Genomic DNA, 13,819 nt, shown 5'->3' on the forward strand with positions numbered 1-13,819 from the left:
CCCATCCGACTTGGAAGCCCAGGTACTTCGCCTCGGAGAGTGCAAGGTGGCACTTGCGAGGGTTGGCCGTGAGCCCAGCCTTCCAGAGCTCCGTGAGCACCCTCCATAACCGGTCCAGGTGGTCTTCCCATGCCTCGGAATGGATTACCACGTCGTCCAGGTAAGCGGCGGCGTAGGACTGATGGGGCCGCAACAGGATGTCCATCATCCGCTGGAACGTGGCAGGTGTCCCGTGAAGGCCGAAGGGAAGGGTCCGGTACTGCCAGTGGCTACTAGAGGTGGAAAAAGCAGTCTTAGGTTTGGCATTATCAGAGAGGTGTACCTGCCAGTAACCTTTGGTGAGGTCCAATGTCGAGATATACCGGGCCCTTCCCAGTCGGTCCAACAGCTCGTCCACCCGAGGCATGGGGTACCCGTCGAACTCGGAGACCTCGTTCAGGCGACGGAAGTCATTGCAGAAACGGAGGGTGCCGTCCGGTTTCAGGACCATCACGATTGGGCTGGACCACGGGCTGCGAGATGGTTCTATCACCCCTAACTTCAGCATTTGTTGTATTTCCTCCTCAATAGCTAGACGACGAGCCTCAGGGACACGGTAGGGCCGTTGCCTGATGACGACCCCTGGTGGCGTCCGTATGTCGTGCTGCAGGACGCTGGTTTGCCCGGGGAGAGAGGAAAACACATCAGAAAACTGACCGATCAGGTGCTGCAGCTCCCCCTTCTGGGCAGCCGAGAGGTGTGGGTTGACATCCACCACCACGGGATCAGAGGTGGCGAGGACTGCGAGCTGGTCTCTAGTCCCAACCCATCTCTTCATAAGGTTGATGTGGTAGAGCTGCTTGGCTTTTCTTCTTCCTGGCTGACGCATACGGTAAGTAACCGGCCCGATCCCTTCCAGTACCGTGTAGGGCCCCTGCCAGGTGGCCAGGAACTTGCAAGCCGCATTGGGGACTAGGACCATGACTCGATCACCGACCTGGAACTCCCGTGGTTGGGCTGCCCGGTTGTAGTGGCGCTGTTGAGCCTGCTGCGCTTTGCTTAAGTGTTCCCGGACTAATGGCATGACCCGGTCGATCCTCTCCCTCATCTGTCTCACGTGCTTGATCACTGAGCGATGGGTTGCCGGCTGTTGTTCCCAGGCCTCCTTCGCCACATCCAGGAGGCTGCGGGGTTGTCGGCCAAAGAGGAGCTCGAAGGGTGTGAAACCAGTTGAGGCCTGGGGAACTTCACGGATCCCGAAGAGGACGTAGGGGATCATGAGGTCCCAGTCGCTAGACGGTGGTCCTCAACTGCTTCACCCGCAACAGCCGGCAGAGGTCAGCCATTAGTCGGGACATAAAGGGGGTACCCTGATCGGTCAGGACTTCCGCTGGGATGCCGACTCGGCTGGAGAGCAGGAATAGTTCCTGGGCGATGGCTTTGGCGTTGGCTTTTCGGAGGGGAACTGCCTCTGGATACCGGGTGGCATTGTTGACAATCACCAGGATGTGTTCATGTCCCCAGGCAGACTTAGGCAACGGCCCCACAAGGTCCATCCTGATGCGCTCGAAGGGCACCTCGATGATGGGCAGCGGTATCAGCGGACTGGGGGGAGGTGTCCTTGGTGACGTCACTTGGCAGGTCGGGCAGGCTTGGCAGAACCTCTTCAGTTCGGCCTCCAAGCCCGGCCAATGGAAGAGGTCGCGGATCCGTTGGACTGTGTTCGCGGCTCCGAGGTGCCCTGCCAAGGGATGGGAGTGTGCCAGTTCCAATACGGTCTCCGTCTTCGTGCGTGGCACCACCAAGAATAATTTTTCCTCCCCCACTCCGCTGGGCGACACAATAGAGCAGGCCGTTTTGGACCACGAAGTGCGGGAGAGGGCACTTGTCGGATGTCCCCGTGGACACATGTTATGGGGAGGAAGGTTTTATACTCCATACGTGGAGCGAGAATGTGAGACTGCACCAGACTGACCGCACTGCCAGAATCCAGGATGGCCGAAACGGCTTCCCGTTAACTTTCACATCCACTTCCGGTGCTCCAACCGGTAGGTCGCGGTGTACAATGCAGCCTGCCAGCCAAGTCCGTGCGGGAAGCGCGGGAGCCTCTGTGGGCATGGGCTCATCCCGTGGAGGGGAAACCGCCGGCCTGCTCAGTTGTCGCTAGGTGCCCTCCGGCACACGTCGCTCCTGGACCACCCTCCGGGAAAACGGCGGCGCTCGCTCCCTGGCGTCCCGACGTTGGGCTGCATCCGCCAGCACTATGACCTCCACGAGTTCCAAGGTGGTGGTTGGATTCCTCATTCCCACCGCCTGTCGATGAGAACGGGGACAGAGCAGACCACACGTTCCACCAGCTGACTGGCCGAGGAAGCCCCCTCCAGTAACCAGTGTTGCACGAGTTCCAAGATCCAAGATGGGTTTGGTGAAAACAGGGATAAAATGTACCCCATGTGTACAATGAAATATACTGCTGTATTTTTGATGTTGTGGACCTATATTTCAGCTGGAGGTCCTGGACATCTTGTTTAGACACATGGCATCATGGATTCTATCAAATACCAACAGATAAAAAATCAACAAGTGACTGACTCTGTTAGAAATCTTATAATGGGCCATGTTTGGATCTTCCAACCGGACAATAATCCAAACACAGACCTCAAAAACAACACAAAAATGGGTCACTAGGCACAAAATCAAGCTTCTGCTATGGCCATTCCAGTCCTCTGACCTGAACCCTGTAGAAAATGAGTGAGGGTGAACTCAAGAGAAGAAGCACCAACATGGAGCTGGGAATCTAAAGGGTCTGGAGTGATTCTGGATGAAGAAATGGTCTCTGATCTCTTGTCACGTGTTATCTAACATCATCAGGCATTATAGGAGAAAACTCCTATACTATTTTGGCAAATGGAGGTTTCAAAAAGTATTGAATAAAAGGGTACCATTAATTGTGTCCAATGTGTATTAGAGAAAAACATTTATTTAATTTCTGGTATGTTTAGATGTGGACAGTGTGTGATTTTCAGGTCTTCCCGAGCCACTCATCCGTTTGAGAGGGAGTCAATAGTAACAGCATCTGAAATGTAAGAATGTCTCTCAGCTCTGCTCAGTAAAAGGCTGTTTGTGCTAAAGTTCTCTGACAAATCCATCTCTCTGTGACGTCTATTGAGCCGACAGCACAGTCTCCATCCCATGATAGGGATGTTGTCCAAGACGCTTCTGTAAAATGACCCATGTTTATAACTTATTTATAATTTATTATTACTGTAATTTGGAATTTTAAAACAAAGATTAGATCTTTTAGAACTTGAGAATTAAAAAAAAAAAATAAAAAAAATAAACTATTATAATTCCCAGTAAAACATAAAACAAAATGTAAACCACACTTTTGTGATTTTATTTTGTTTTGTGTTTTTTTTTAAATGTTTTTTTTGTGTGTGTTATTTTACTATTATTAATATTATTAGTATTATAATAAGAATTAAAAGCACATTTTTGTGATTATTCAAATGCATAATATTATTATTATTACTTATTTTGAATTTGTTCTCTAAGAAAATGCAAATAAAAATTGATGTGTACATTTTCAAATTAAATAGATAACAAATACATTTAAAAAACTTTTATAACTCCTTTTGCATTACTCTAGTTTACATTATTCTAGTTTAAGTAGAATTATGATAAGTTTGACACAATATCAATATTATATAATAGGAAGAATCAAGTAATAATAAAAATAAATCCTGCAGAATTTCAGTTTATTCATTAAGATCTTATTAGATTCCTATTTTTCCCTTTAACGGATCCTTTAGGATTTGTTCCAATTTATAATAAAAAAAATCCCAATAGGAATCATGTTTATTCCTGTAGTGTGTAAAATACAAATAAAATAAATAAATAGAATAAAAAAATAGTGTTTAGATATAAATTGCTCAATGAGGTGCTCAGACAAATAATTATGTAATTTAACACTACATAATTTATTTCACATTGTGAATTTTTCAGTTGTTGTTTACTGTAGTACCTCACAGAGCCATAAGGAGACAGCAGTGAGTTTGAGAACCAATCTGAGCTGTCACATTCTGCACCAATGCAGTCTGTAGTGAACGTGCTCTCCATCCAAATGAAGAACTTAACAAGTGTGACACGTTCCTCACAATTTCAAGTCAGTCATCTGAAGAGAGGCTGAAGTATTTTCATCGCTCGTACCAGTGGCTCATGGTTCCAGTAAAGCTCAGAAGCTGATACCAGAGGAGACCTGATTCACGGCGCTGCTGAACAGAAGGCCTTTGTTAGCGGTGGCCACCGAAGAAAACTCCTGCACGTCTGAGATGATATCCCCTCCAAAACACTTAACAGCTTGTTTTTCATGTTCATTGAGTTCAAATGATGTTTTTGTGATAGTAACTAATAGCTGCACTTGAAACAAGCTTTTGAAAGTGGATCATTTGAAGTTTGATTAGAAATGGCAGATTGGTTGATTAAATGTGGTTATACAGTGTTGGTCAGGGTTATTATTATTATTATTATTATTATTATTATTATTATTAAAATGAAAGCACTTAGAACATTAACTGATTTTTTTTTAATTTCATCTTATTATTACTTCTGATTTAGTTTAGTTTGACTTGAAGCACTAAAATAACTAAAATTAAATAGACTAAAGCTAATTAAAATTATATAAAAACTATATAGACATTTAAAAAAGCAAATAAAAATGACAAAACACTAAACAAAATGACTAAAGTGAAAAGAATAAAATTAAAGTGAAAACAAAAAATAAAATCTATTAACAAAAACTATAATAGTATATAAATGATTATAGAATGAAACCAATGACTAGTTTATTTCACTTCATTTAAATTTTTAAATAATTAAAAATTGAATTTTGTGTTTTTTATTCTTTCATTTTTAATAATTAGAAAAGTAGTATTTGTATAATTAAGTTTATTTATCTGTGCATGGTTCATTTAAATGTTATTTCATTTTTTAAACATTGTTATTATTATTTGTATCTAAGCATTTGTTGCTATATTTTATGTTTGTTTTCTTTGTTAATTTATATAAAAGTATTGAAAAAAATTAAGTGATTAAAATAATTAAAATTACAATAATTAAGTTGAATTTATTACACATTGTTATTATTTGTATCTATGTATTTGTGGCTATTTTATTTGTATTTTTCTTAATGTTAATTTATACAAAATGATTAACAAAAAATTATAATCATTAAAATTAAATGAAAAAATAACAAAATTAAATTTATTAAACTTGTGTATATGGACTTGTGGATATGTTTTGTTCTTTGCTTATTCTTTGTTAATTTAATTTATTTTAAATAATTAAGAAAAAAAATAGTAATACAATAAAATAATAATAATAGCAATGAAAAGTATACACCTGATAATGGAGAAACGGGCTGTATTACACAATAGAAGTTAGAGGGATAGTTCACCTGAAAATGAAATGTCATCATTTACTCCACTGTATGACTTTTTTTTTTTTTTTTTTTTTTTTGACCCTGTTCGTCCGTGATCCACAGCTCTACGCTGAATGATTTGTCTGGGAATCACAGCAGTTTTAAGGACCTAGCAGAATTTCCAGGAATCTGTCTTCAGTGCTGTGTAAGTGTGTATGTGAGCGTTTGTGTTGATATTCTAGAAGGTAAATCCTGTTGCTGTGATGTGTGAGATTACAAAAAGCCTCACAGTCAGAACCTTTTGACCTTTTACAGGCGAAAGGTTGATTATAGATGTGAGAACAGAGCTCTGCGGCGCTGTGGACGTCACAGGAGAAGCCCCGAAGCCCACACAGGTATCAGCTTTAGCCGGAGGGAAAGGCCCGACCTTTAAGAGTCCCGGAGCGAGTGGATACATACAGTGTAAGGTATAGAGGAACATATAGGCGCTTACAGGAAAGCTCTTGATTGTCTCAGACATCAGTGTCTCTTTACAGCTTTCACTGAGCTGCTGAGGGTGATTTCAGGCCATGACGCTGCCTAAAGCATATTATAAATACATAATTCTTAGCAAATAGAAATCATTATGAAGGGATTTTTTATTAAAGCATCTGTGACGCAACATATATTTTTTTCCCTCTACCTTCCCGCTAAAAAGTTATTTTTATCTAGTCATTTACTCTTTTTCTTTTTTTATAATATTGATTTTAGTTATTTAAACAATTTTTTTTTTTTATGGATGCCTTTATGCATTTACTTTGGTATGTTATTAGATTAATTAAAAGTAGACTGTTATTAATATATTAATGTCATTTTAATGTTATGTATATATATATTTTTAAACTCTTTAAAAAATTGGTCGAAATTATGCAATTGTTTTTCCATATTTATTATATAACTATATATTTATTATTTCCACATATATATTTCCATTTTTATACTACTAATTTTAATTATTTTAAAAAAATCGTTTTTTTAATGTATGTATTTATGCATTTACTTTGTTTTTTTAGGTTCATTAAAAGAAAATTATAATTAACAATGTAATTTTTATGTTATTATGTAAATATCTTTACATTTTGGTTGAATTGATGTATAATTTTTTCCATATTATGTTATTAATTTATTTTTTATGATATTTTTAAATTATTCATTTAATTATTTATTTGTTGTTTGCATGATCTTTTATTAATTAAACATCTATTTTTGCTTTACACACACACACACACACACACACACACACACACACACACACACACACACACACACACTATTCAACCAATGCAATAGCCATGAAAGAGACACATGGTTTCTATTTAGCATATTCATTGCTTAGAGTTTTATTTAGGGGTACAATAAAAGGAAAGAAATGTTTCAGAATAACATGTTATTGATTGTAATATCTGTAAATTCAATAATGTTAAATACTTTGTGTATAAAAAAAGTTACTGAAAACAAAGAGAGAAACACTTTTGATTCAAACACTGACATTGTGAGGAGAGCGAAGGCTTTTGTGTTTGCTAGTCACTAAAGTCATGGCACATCTGAGCACAACGTCATCAGGCTGCCAGCACCAGTTTTATCATCAAGTCTGAGATTTATAGATTCAAATTTATCCTATCAAGCAAAAAAACTGAACCGTTTATAAAGTTTCAGCTTGTAACAATATCAGATTTAACTTCTAGTCTGATCTGAAATGAAATCAATCCTATAAAGTGTCCACGTCAGCCTCGCCTCTGGGTAAAGTTTGGAAGAATATTTGGCAAGCACAATCGTGTAGCTCACATTAACAGACCTTTAACAGAGGTCATAAGCATTCACACCAACACAAACACACAGTCAAACGCACAAACGGGTCAGTACATCACAGAGGATAAAGTCTAGTTCAAGATTCTCAAAACAAAAAATGCCACTGAACACATTTATATAGCTTGTTTTTCTCCTTCTATTACTGCCTTGTCATTGCAGCTTTGCCCTGTTTCTCTCGTCACAGTTCACGACTCAGGGACGGAGGTTTCTTGATCTCTTTTTTGAGGCAGAGACGGGCTTGCTCCGCTTGCGTGCTGATGCATTATGGGATTTGGTTGCATGCTGGACTGGGACCGGAGCGGGTTTCACAGCTGCCGCCACCTCCTCTGAGTCTAGAGCTTCATCTTCTGCACACAGAGAAACAGACGAGACAGAAACTTTAGACCTTTGATTCACAAGATTACATTCAGTGGTTGCATGTGCGTGTTTATGTTGTGACATTTACCATCAGGCTCTTCCATGCTGGATTTAGCTGCATCTAAAGATAAAAAAAAGAAACATGCACGAGTCACATGGGATTTTTGATGCAATTCAGAATTAATTTATGAAAATAAGTTCTAATAATTTCAAGCAATTATTAAATTTTTTTGCATTAAAATAATAAATAACATTAAAATAAATAACAATAGAAGCAATCAACCAACAAAAGGGCGACAGAATTGCAGTACATATTTTTTAAAATAAATAAAAATAATAAAAAGTAGATAGAATAGAAATAGAAAAGAGAGAGCTTGGTGTTAGAGGCTTAAGTTATATATAGTACATATAATACTTCTTTCCTATTGATTGCAGTAATGAGAATATTTGAAGAAAATATGCTTAATTTTCATTAAATTAAAGTCATGCAATCCTACAAATATGCATAAAAAACGTGACCTGGACATTTCTGCAGCAATTGGAATATTTCAGACTGTATTTTTGTCAAATATTATTATACATAATAAAAATAACTTACCAGCTTTGGGCACGTCATTTACTTGAGGTGCTGAAAAGAAATTCAACATCATTTTTTGGACCATTTTCTATTATTTAGTCTAAATTATTGAGCTATGATATATAATTTATTAGATGTTTCATATTTTCTATGAATAGATCTGATACTCACCACTATTTCCTGCCTCAGCACTGGTGCTGCTTGCATCTAAATTAGACAATTTGACATTAAAATAAGGTTCATATTTATTTTTAATTGTTTGGATGCTTAGTCAAAGTTGTGGTGAATCAATACTTATTTTTTTAAAATGTACATAGTTCTTTCTTATACCTGCAGTTGCTCCGTTATAATGTAGAAGCTCATCTGTAGCCATAAGAAAGAGAAATCACAAATGAAATCTCTTTAATGTCTAACTATTTCTTTTAGACGTTACTCAGATTAAATAAAACTCTCAGAGCAAGAACATTTCCTCTGTGTAGATTTTAAATGAAGTTTGTGTGACGTTTTTCAAATGTGTGTGTGGGTTTAGACTCCACTAGATGGCAGACTTGTAAAGTACAACTCAAATTGCCTTAGAAAATCCAGCAGCTTGCTTGTTATATGACTCTTTGGATATTAAAAAAATACATAAATAAAAAGATCGTGGTGTTTCTTCTGATCAGTGTTTTGGTTTCTGGGTTTTTTAAAGCACCAGAACACAGATGGGCTCCTAAAGAACTATAGAGTTTATCATGAAAACAGTTGAACGATCTCTTATTTTCTCATTTCATTCTGTGAGTTGAGCTTCAAAAGCTCTATTAGGCAGTGGGTTGAAACCTTCAGTTTATCCCTAAGGGCAACATGTCAGACGTGCCTCAACCCATCACACATTGTTTCTTCCTAAACTACAATCATTCTCTCTTGTTTATCAGGAACATCAGCTAGTCTGGTGCACAAATGAAATCCTTCCAAGTTCATGAGAAACCCTCTTTCATCAGCTCCTGTCCTACCACGTGAAGCAGTGATCACTCACCATTGGGCAGTTCGGGTGAGACCAGATTCTTGCTTTCTGTCAATGAAAACACAAAACACTGGTCCGTCAGGCTGACATACTACAGACTGTGACTCCAAAACTGAGGAAGTATGTGAAAACTCACCAGTTGGAGCTTCATCTGAGGTTGAATCTGGATCTGTGGATTAATGGAGGGATTCTTAGTTAAAGCTTTATTTGCATTCGTTTTAATGTGATTAATTTTGCTCTTTTGTTGGTTTTGATTGTTTCTTATGTTCTCATTTGTAAGTCGCTTTGGATAAAAGCGTCTGCTAAATGACTAAATAAATAAAAAATAATTTTAGATTTACCTGTAGCAAACATGGCTTGGGACCCTCCTTCAGCTGCAATGTTCAGTGGCAGTTTTTAGTTTTTAAATAATTCATGTCGTAGTCACATTCCACATACATAGAATATACAGATTAATCACAATAAACTGTAAATAAAGACTATACACACTACATTATTCTTGAGAGATATTCCAAACTCTGAATTCTCTGAATTAAAATAATTATTCTCTGTTCTGATAACGTTCTATTGTAGATAATATTTGTGACTTATTTTTGTTAACTCATATTATAATATTACAGGATAAAAATATTTACCTGCTTCAAGGTCCGCTTTAACCAGTACCAGTGCTAATGAGCAGAGGATGAGAATGTTCCTGCGACAAAATAAACAATCAAATCATTTCCTGACACAATAAATCTGACTTATAAACAAGCAGGTAAGGATCTGGTTTGCATACATTTTATTTGTAGTGAAAGAGAATCATTATATTGTGTCAGCGTCAACCACTGACACAATATAATGATTCTGGATTATCAATAGTTTATTCAAAAAAAATATTAAGTTATTATATAATAATAATATAATGTAACATTCAACTGTAGTGATTTAAAAACAGCTCTAAAATGTGTTTTTATATTAATATTATGTGTTTATATTAAATTAATACATTCAATTGCATGTTAGAAAAATAATAGCTTATAATAGCAAATATAATATTATTTAATAATATCTATATAAATGAATTTGATGGAACGTTCAAGAATTCAAGCTTCGCTTTAGTGACAAACGTATACAATTATCCTGCACATTCTGTTTTAGTATTATTAAAATGGAAACAAAAGCTGTGAAAATATAATAACTGATCTGGATGTGTTTGCATTATGAAAGGTGTTGAGATTTACCTGGTCAGCATGGCTGGAGGTCAGAGACAGGGTCCGGCGGTGTACAGTACACAATGTAGTATTGCACTTGAACTGGTCCTGTGGCGACAGCGGCCGTCAAGGCTTTTATACCTCCTCAAAGGCCACTGAGAATGTGCGAGGGGAGGGTCTATTATTGTGAAAGAGGAGACGTGGAAAAAACGGCTTCATCTTGGATTACATTAATTGCATGGCTTAACGTAAGGATTCATATGTCTCCTTCCCATGTACATTCCCACTAAAAGATTCAATGCCAGGGAAAATCCTACCTCACAGAGAACCTTTTGTTACCTGCTGCATATTTAAAAGTTCCTCTCCTCCAAAAACAAAAAAAGAAGTCCTGCCAGTGGAGGGTTCAGGTAAAGCACAATGGCAAGGTCATCATATTTGCCCTGCGTGTCCTGCCGATTGGACGAGCGTGTCATGGTGAAAGGTGCTCAATGGTGGGGATTCCCTGGGTCACTGAGGCCAGTATTTGGGGAGAAATGCAAACCTAATTGCTCTGTAAATCAATAGCGAGCTGGCAGGGCATAAATAGAATTTTTCCTCTTTAAAAGGTTGGTGTTAGGGAAATGGCGCTTGTTTTTTGGCCTCTTGTTGTCAAGATGCCAGCGATAAGGTTGCTGCTGATGGAGGCATTAGTGCTCACTGCTGCGGGAAAGACTCTGGGATCTGTGTTCAGGAAATTCCACTTTTTTTCCTCTAGCTTTCCTCAAGATTAATTTTGAGAGAAAGACAGTGTTGGGTAACATCCTGGGCCGAATGCATGACCTGTCGTACAGTGAGTTCCAGAAATGTTATCAAAAGGTCGGGAATTTACCCAGAAAGGTTGGAAATTTACGCCAAGGTCAGGTTTAAACTCGGAAAAAGTCTGTATTGGAGACGTATGATGTAACAGAGGGACTCCGTGATGACAAAAACGGCTTTTTTTGGATCATTTCAAGATGCGTTTCCAAAACTATGCTAATTACTGAATGATATCAAACAGCAATGATTGAACGTTATTAAGGTTGGAATACATTACATGACTTTTAAAGTCAGAAAAGATTTTACAACACTATACATTTGCCAACTTTGTAAATTGTTACATATTAAAAGTCAAGATTCAAGATGTAGCTATGATGTAACAAAGGGACTCCGTGATGACAAAAACGGCTTTTTTGGATCATTTCGAGATCATTTCCTAAATAATTCTAATTACCGAACAATATCGCATAGCAACGATCACACGTCATTATGGCCGGAAGACTTTTAAAATTGGAACAGATTTTAAAACAGTAGACATCATATGCTTCAAGATGTAGCTATGTAACAAAGGGACTCTCTGATGACAAAAACTGCTTTTTTGATCATTTTGAGATACGTTTCCAAAACTATTACAAATACCGAATGATATTGCATAGCAACAATTGCATGTTATTAAGGCAGAACTTGGCTTGTCGGACATAGCAACAGTAACTAAGGAGGGCGGGTTTTTGCGAACGGTCAACTGTGTGATGAAAAGTCACAATCATCTTTATTCCTTATTCCGTGGCGGAGAAAAAAAGAATTGCGAGATGTAAACTCACAATTGCAAGAAAAAATGCCAGAATTCTGAATTTATATCTCACAATTTTGACTTTTTTTTCCCTCAGAACTGTGCAATAAAAAGGCACAATTAACTTTAAATATTTTGATCCTTTGGCAGAAATGGGCCTCCACAAATATCGGTGGATGGTTTGGGTGAAACCTCTCATTATGATCATGGAAATTAAGGAGCTAGTCGAAAAGCCGCTTAAAAACATCTTTGGCCATCATACATTACATGATGTTCTGCTAAATCAACTGTCAACTGTCAAATCGGGGCAAAAATCTGAGCAAAATTCATGTATTCCAGTCTTAAAATGAAGAGAAGGCGGAAATTCCATATGTGGCCGATTTCACAAACTCACACAGCTTAGACTAAATCCCTTGTACGTCCCAAGCACAGACTCATCCGTCCGTGGACATTCGATCTGTTGGCTATTTTTCCCTTTTATCAGACGGAACTACTGCCAGTGGAAATGAATGGGCCGTCGCTAGACAAGACAGGAAGTCTACCCATCTGGGTTTTACCTTTCCTGGATTTCTATGGGCGCCTGTGGTAAAATGGAACGGGCCACTGTGGAGCAGAACAGGGGTTAGGGTTTTGATAATGGGAGAAAGTGGTCCTGTGTAATAGAGTTACATTTGACATGTCCTCCACTCGGGTATTTAGGAGCAGCATTGCCTACAATCAAAGAAGTCCTCTGTGTGCACGCTAAAAGGATTTTTCTCTTTAAAAGCGTAAATGGATAATTAACCGTTGAGGATTCCTCACTAGGTCACATTATGGCCGCTTAGCTGTCTTTTCAAGAAACACACTCGCGAGGGAAGTCTTTGAAAGCTGGTAAGGTCAGATTTACATGTGTATGTGAAAAAGGCCCAAGGGCACACGGGACCCCTGGATTTTCCTTTTAAACATGGAGGCTGAAAGGAAATTGCTAGCATCGTGAGGTACAGAATGTACTCTCATGCTTGACAGAAAAACGAAATGCTCTGCGGCACTTTACATTAGAGAGCACAAGCTCACTCGGGTTACAGGACTATCAGGACCAGCTTGAACTTAGAAACCTCTGTTTGTTGTGGTATGGGTCACGGTTTACAGAGAAAAGCCATCAATGAACTTTTTCTGTTTTAAAATCATTTCTTCTATGGCAGCCTAGAAGAAGCCTTTTAAAAAAAAAATTATGTCTGTAAACTATGGAAGTTTGTTTCTGCCACGGGATAAAAAAAGGGTAATTGCAAATCTAACAATTAGGCTTTTTTTAAATTTGCGATTCTGAAGGGAAAAAAGTCCGAATTGCGAGATTAAAAGCTCAAAATTGTGAGATGTAAACTTGGAATTGTGATGGTAAAAAGGTCAAATGTGAGATGAAAACGTTGCAATTACCTTTTCTATGATTTATTCCATGGTGAAAAAAACAAAAAAACAAAACAGAATTGCAAAATGTAAATTCAGAATTCAGATAAAAAATGCCAGAAATCCGAGTTACCTGAATAAACTTAGAATTCTTTGTTTATATCTTGCAATTCAATATATATATATATATATATATATATATATATATATATATATATCATATTTATATATATTTGTTTAATATTTATATATAGATATATATTCTGTGGCAGAAACAGGCTTCCATAGTACAGAACAAAATTTTGTGGTACTATCTAGAAATCTTATTTTATGCAAATTTGATTATATATTGAAATAAGTTGTGCATAGTTTAGAGATGAATATTAAGTGCCATGATTATTACAACAAAAATGATTAAATCTCCTCAAAACACAAAAATACTGAAATAAAACGTACATTAATTTAGATAAAGAAGAAA

General features: G+C 37.8%; 1 protein-coding gene across 1 annotated transcript; it reads right to left on the reverse strand.

The window, feature by feature from the left end:
* Window positions 1-2,142: 2,142 nt before the first annotated feature.
* Window positions 2,143-10,414, reverse strand: LOC306847461 (uncharacterized protein; the record flags this gene model as incomplete). Its single annotated transcript, XM_079381407.1, has 11 exons — window positions 2,143-2,292; window positions 7,481-7,593; window positions 7,692-7,724; window positions 8,202-8,231; window positions 8,352-8,387; window positions 8,511-8,543; window positions 9,193-9,228; window positions 9,317-9,349; window positions 9,522-9,554; window positions 9,816-9,874; window positions 10,404-10,414. The coding sequence occupies 11 exons, from the start codon at window positions 10,412-10,414 to the stop codon at window positions 2,143-2,145; spliced, it is 567 nt and encodes a 188-aa protein (XP_079237533.1).
* Between the last annotated feature and the right edge of the window lie 3,405 nt (window positions 10,415-13,819).

This window comes from Barbus barbus (genome assembly GCF_936440315.1).
Source record: "Barbus barbus genome assembly, chromosome: 27".
NCBI lineage: Eukaryota > Metazoa > Chordata > Actinopteri > Cypriniformes > Cyprinidae > Barbus > Barbus barbus.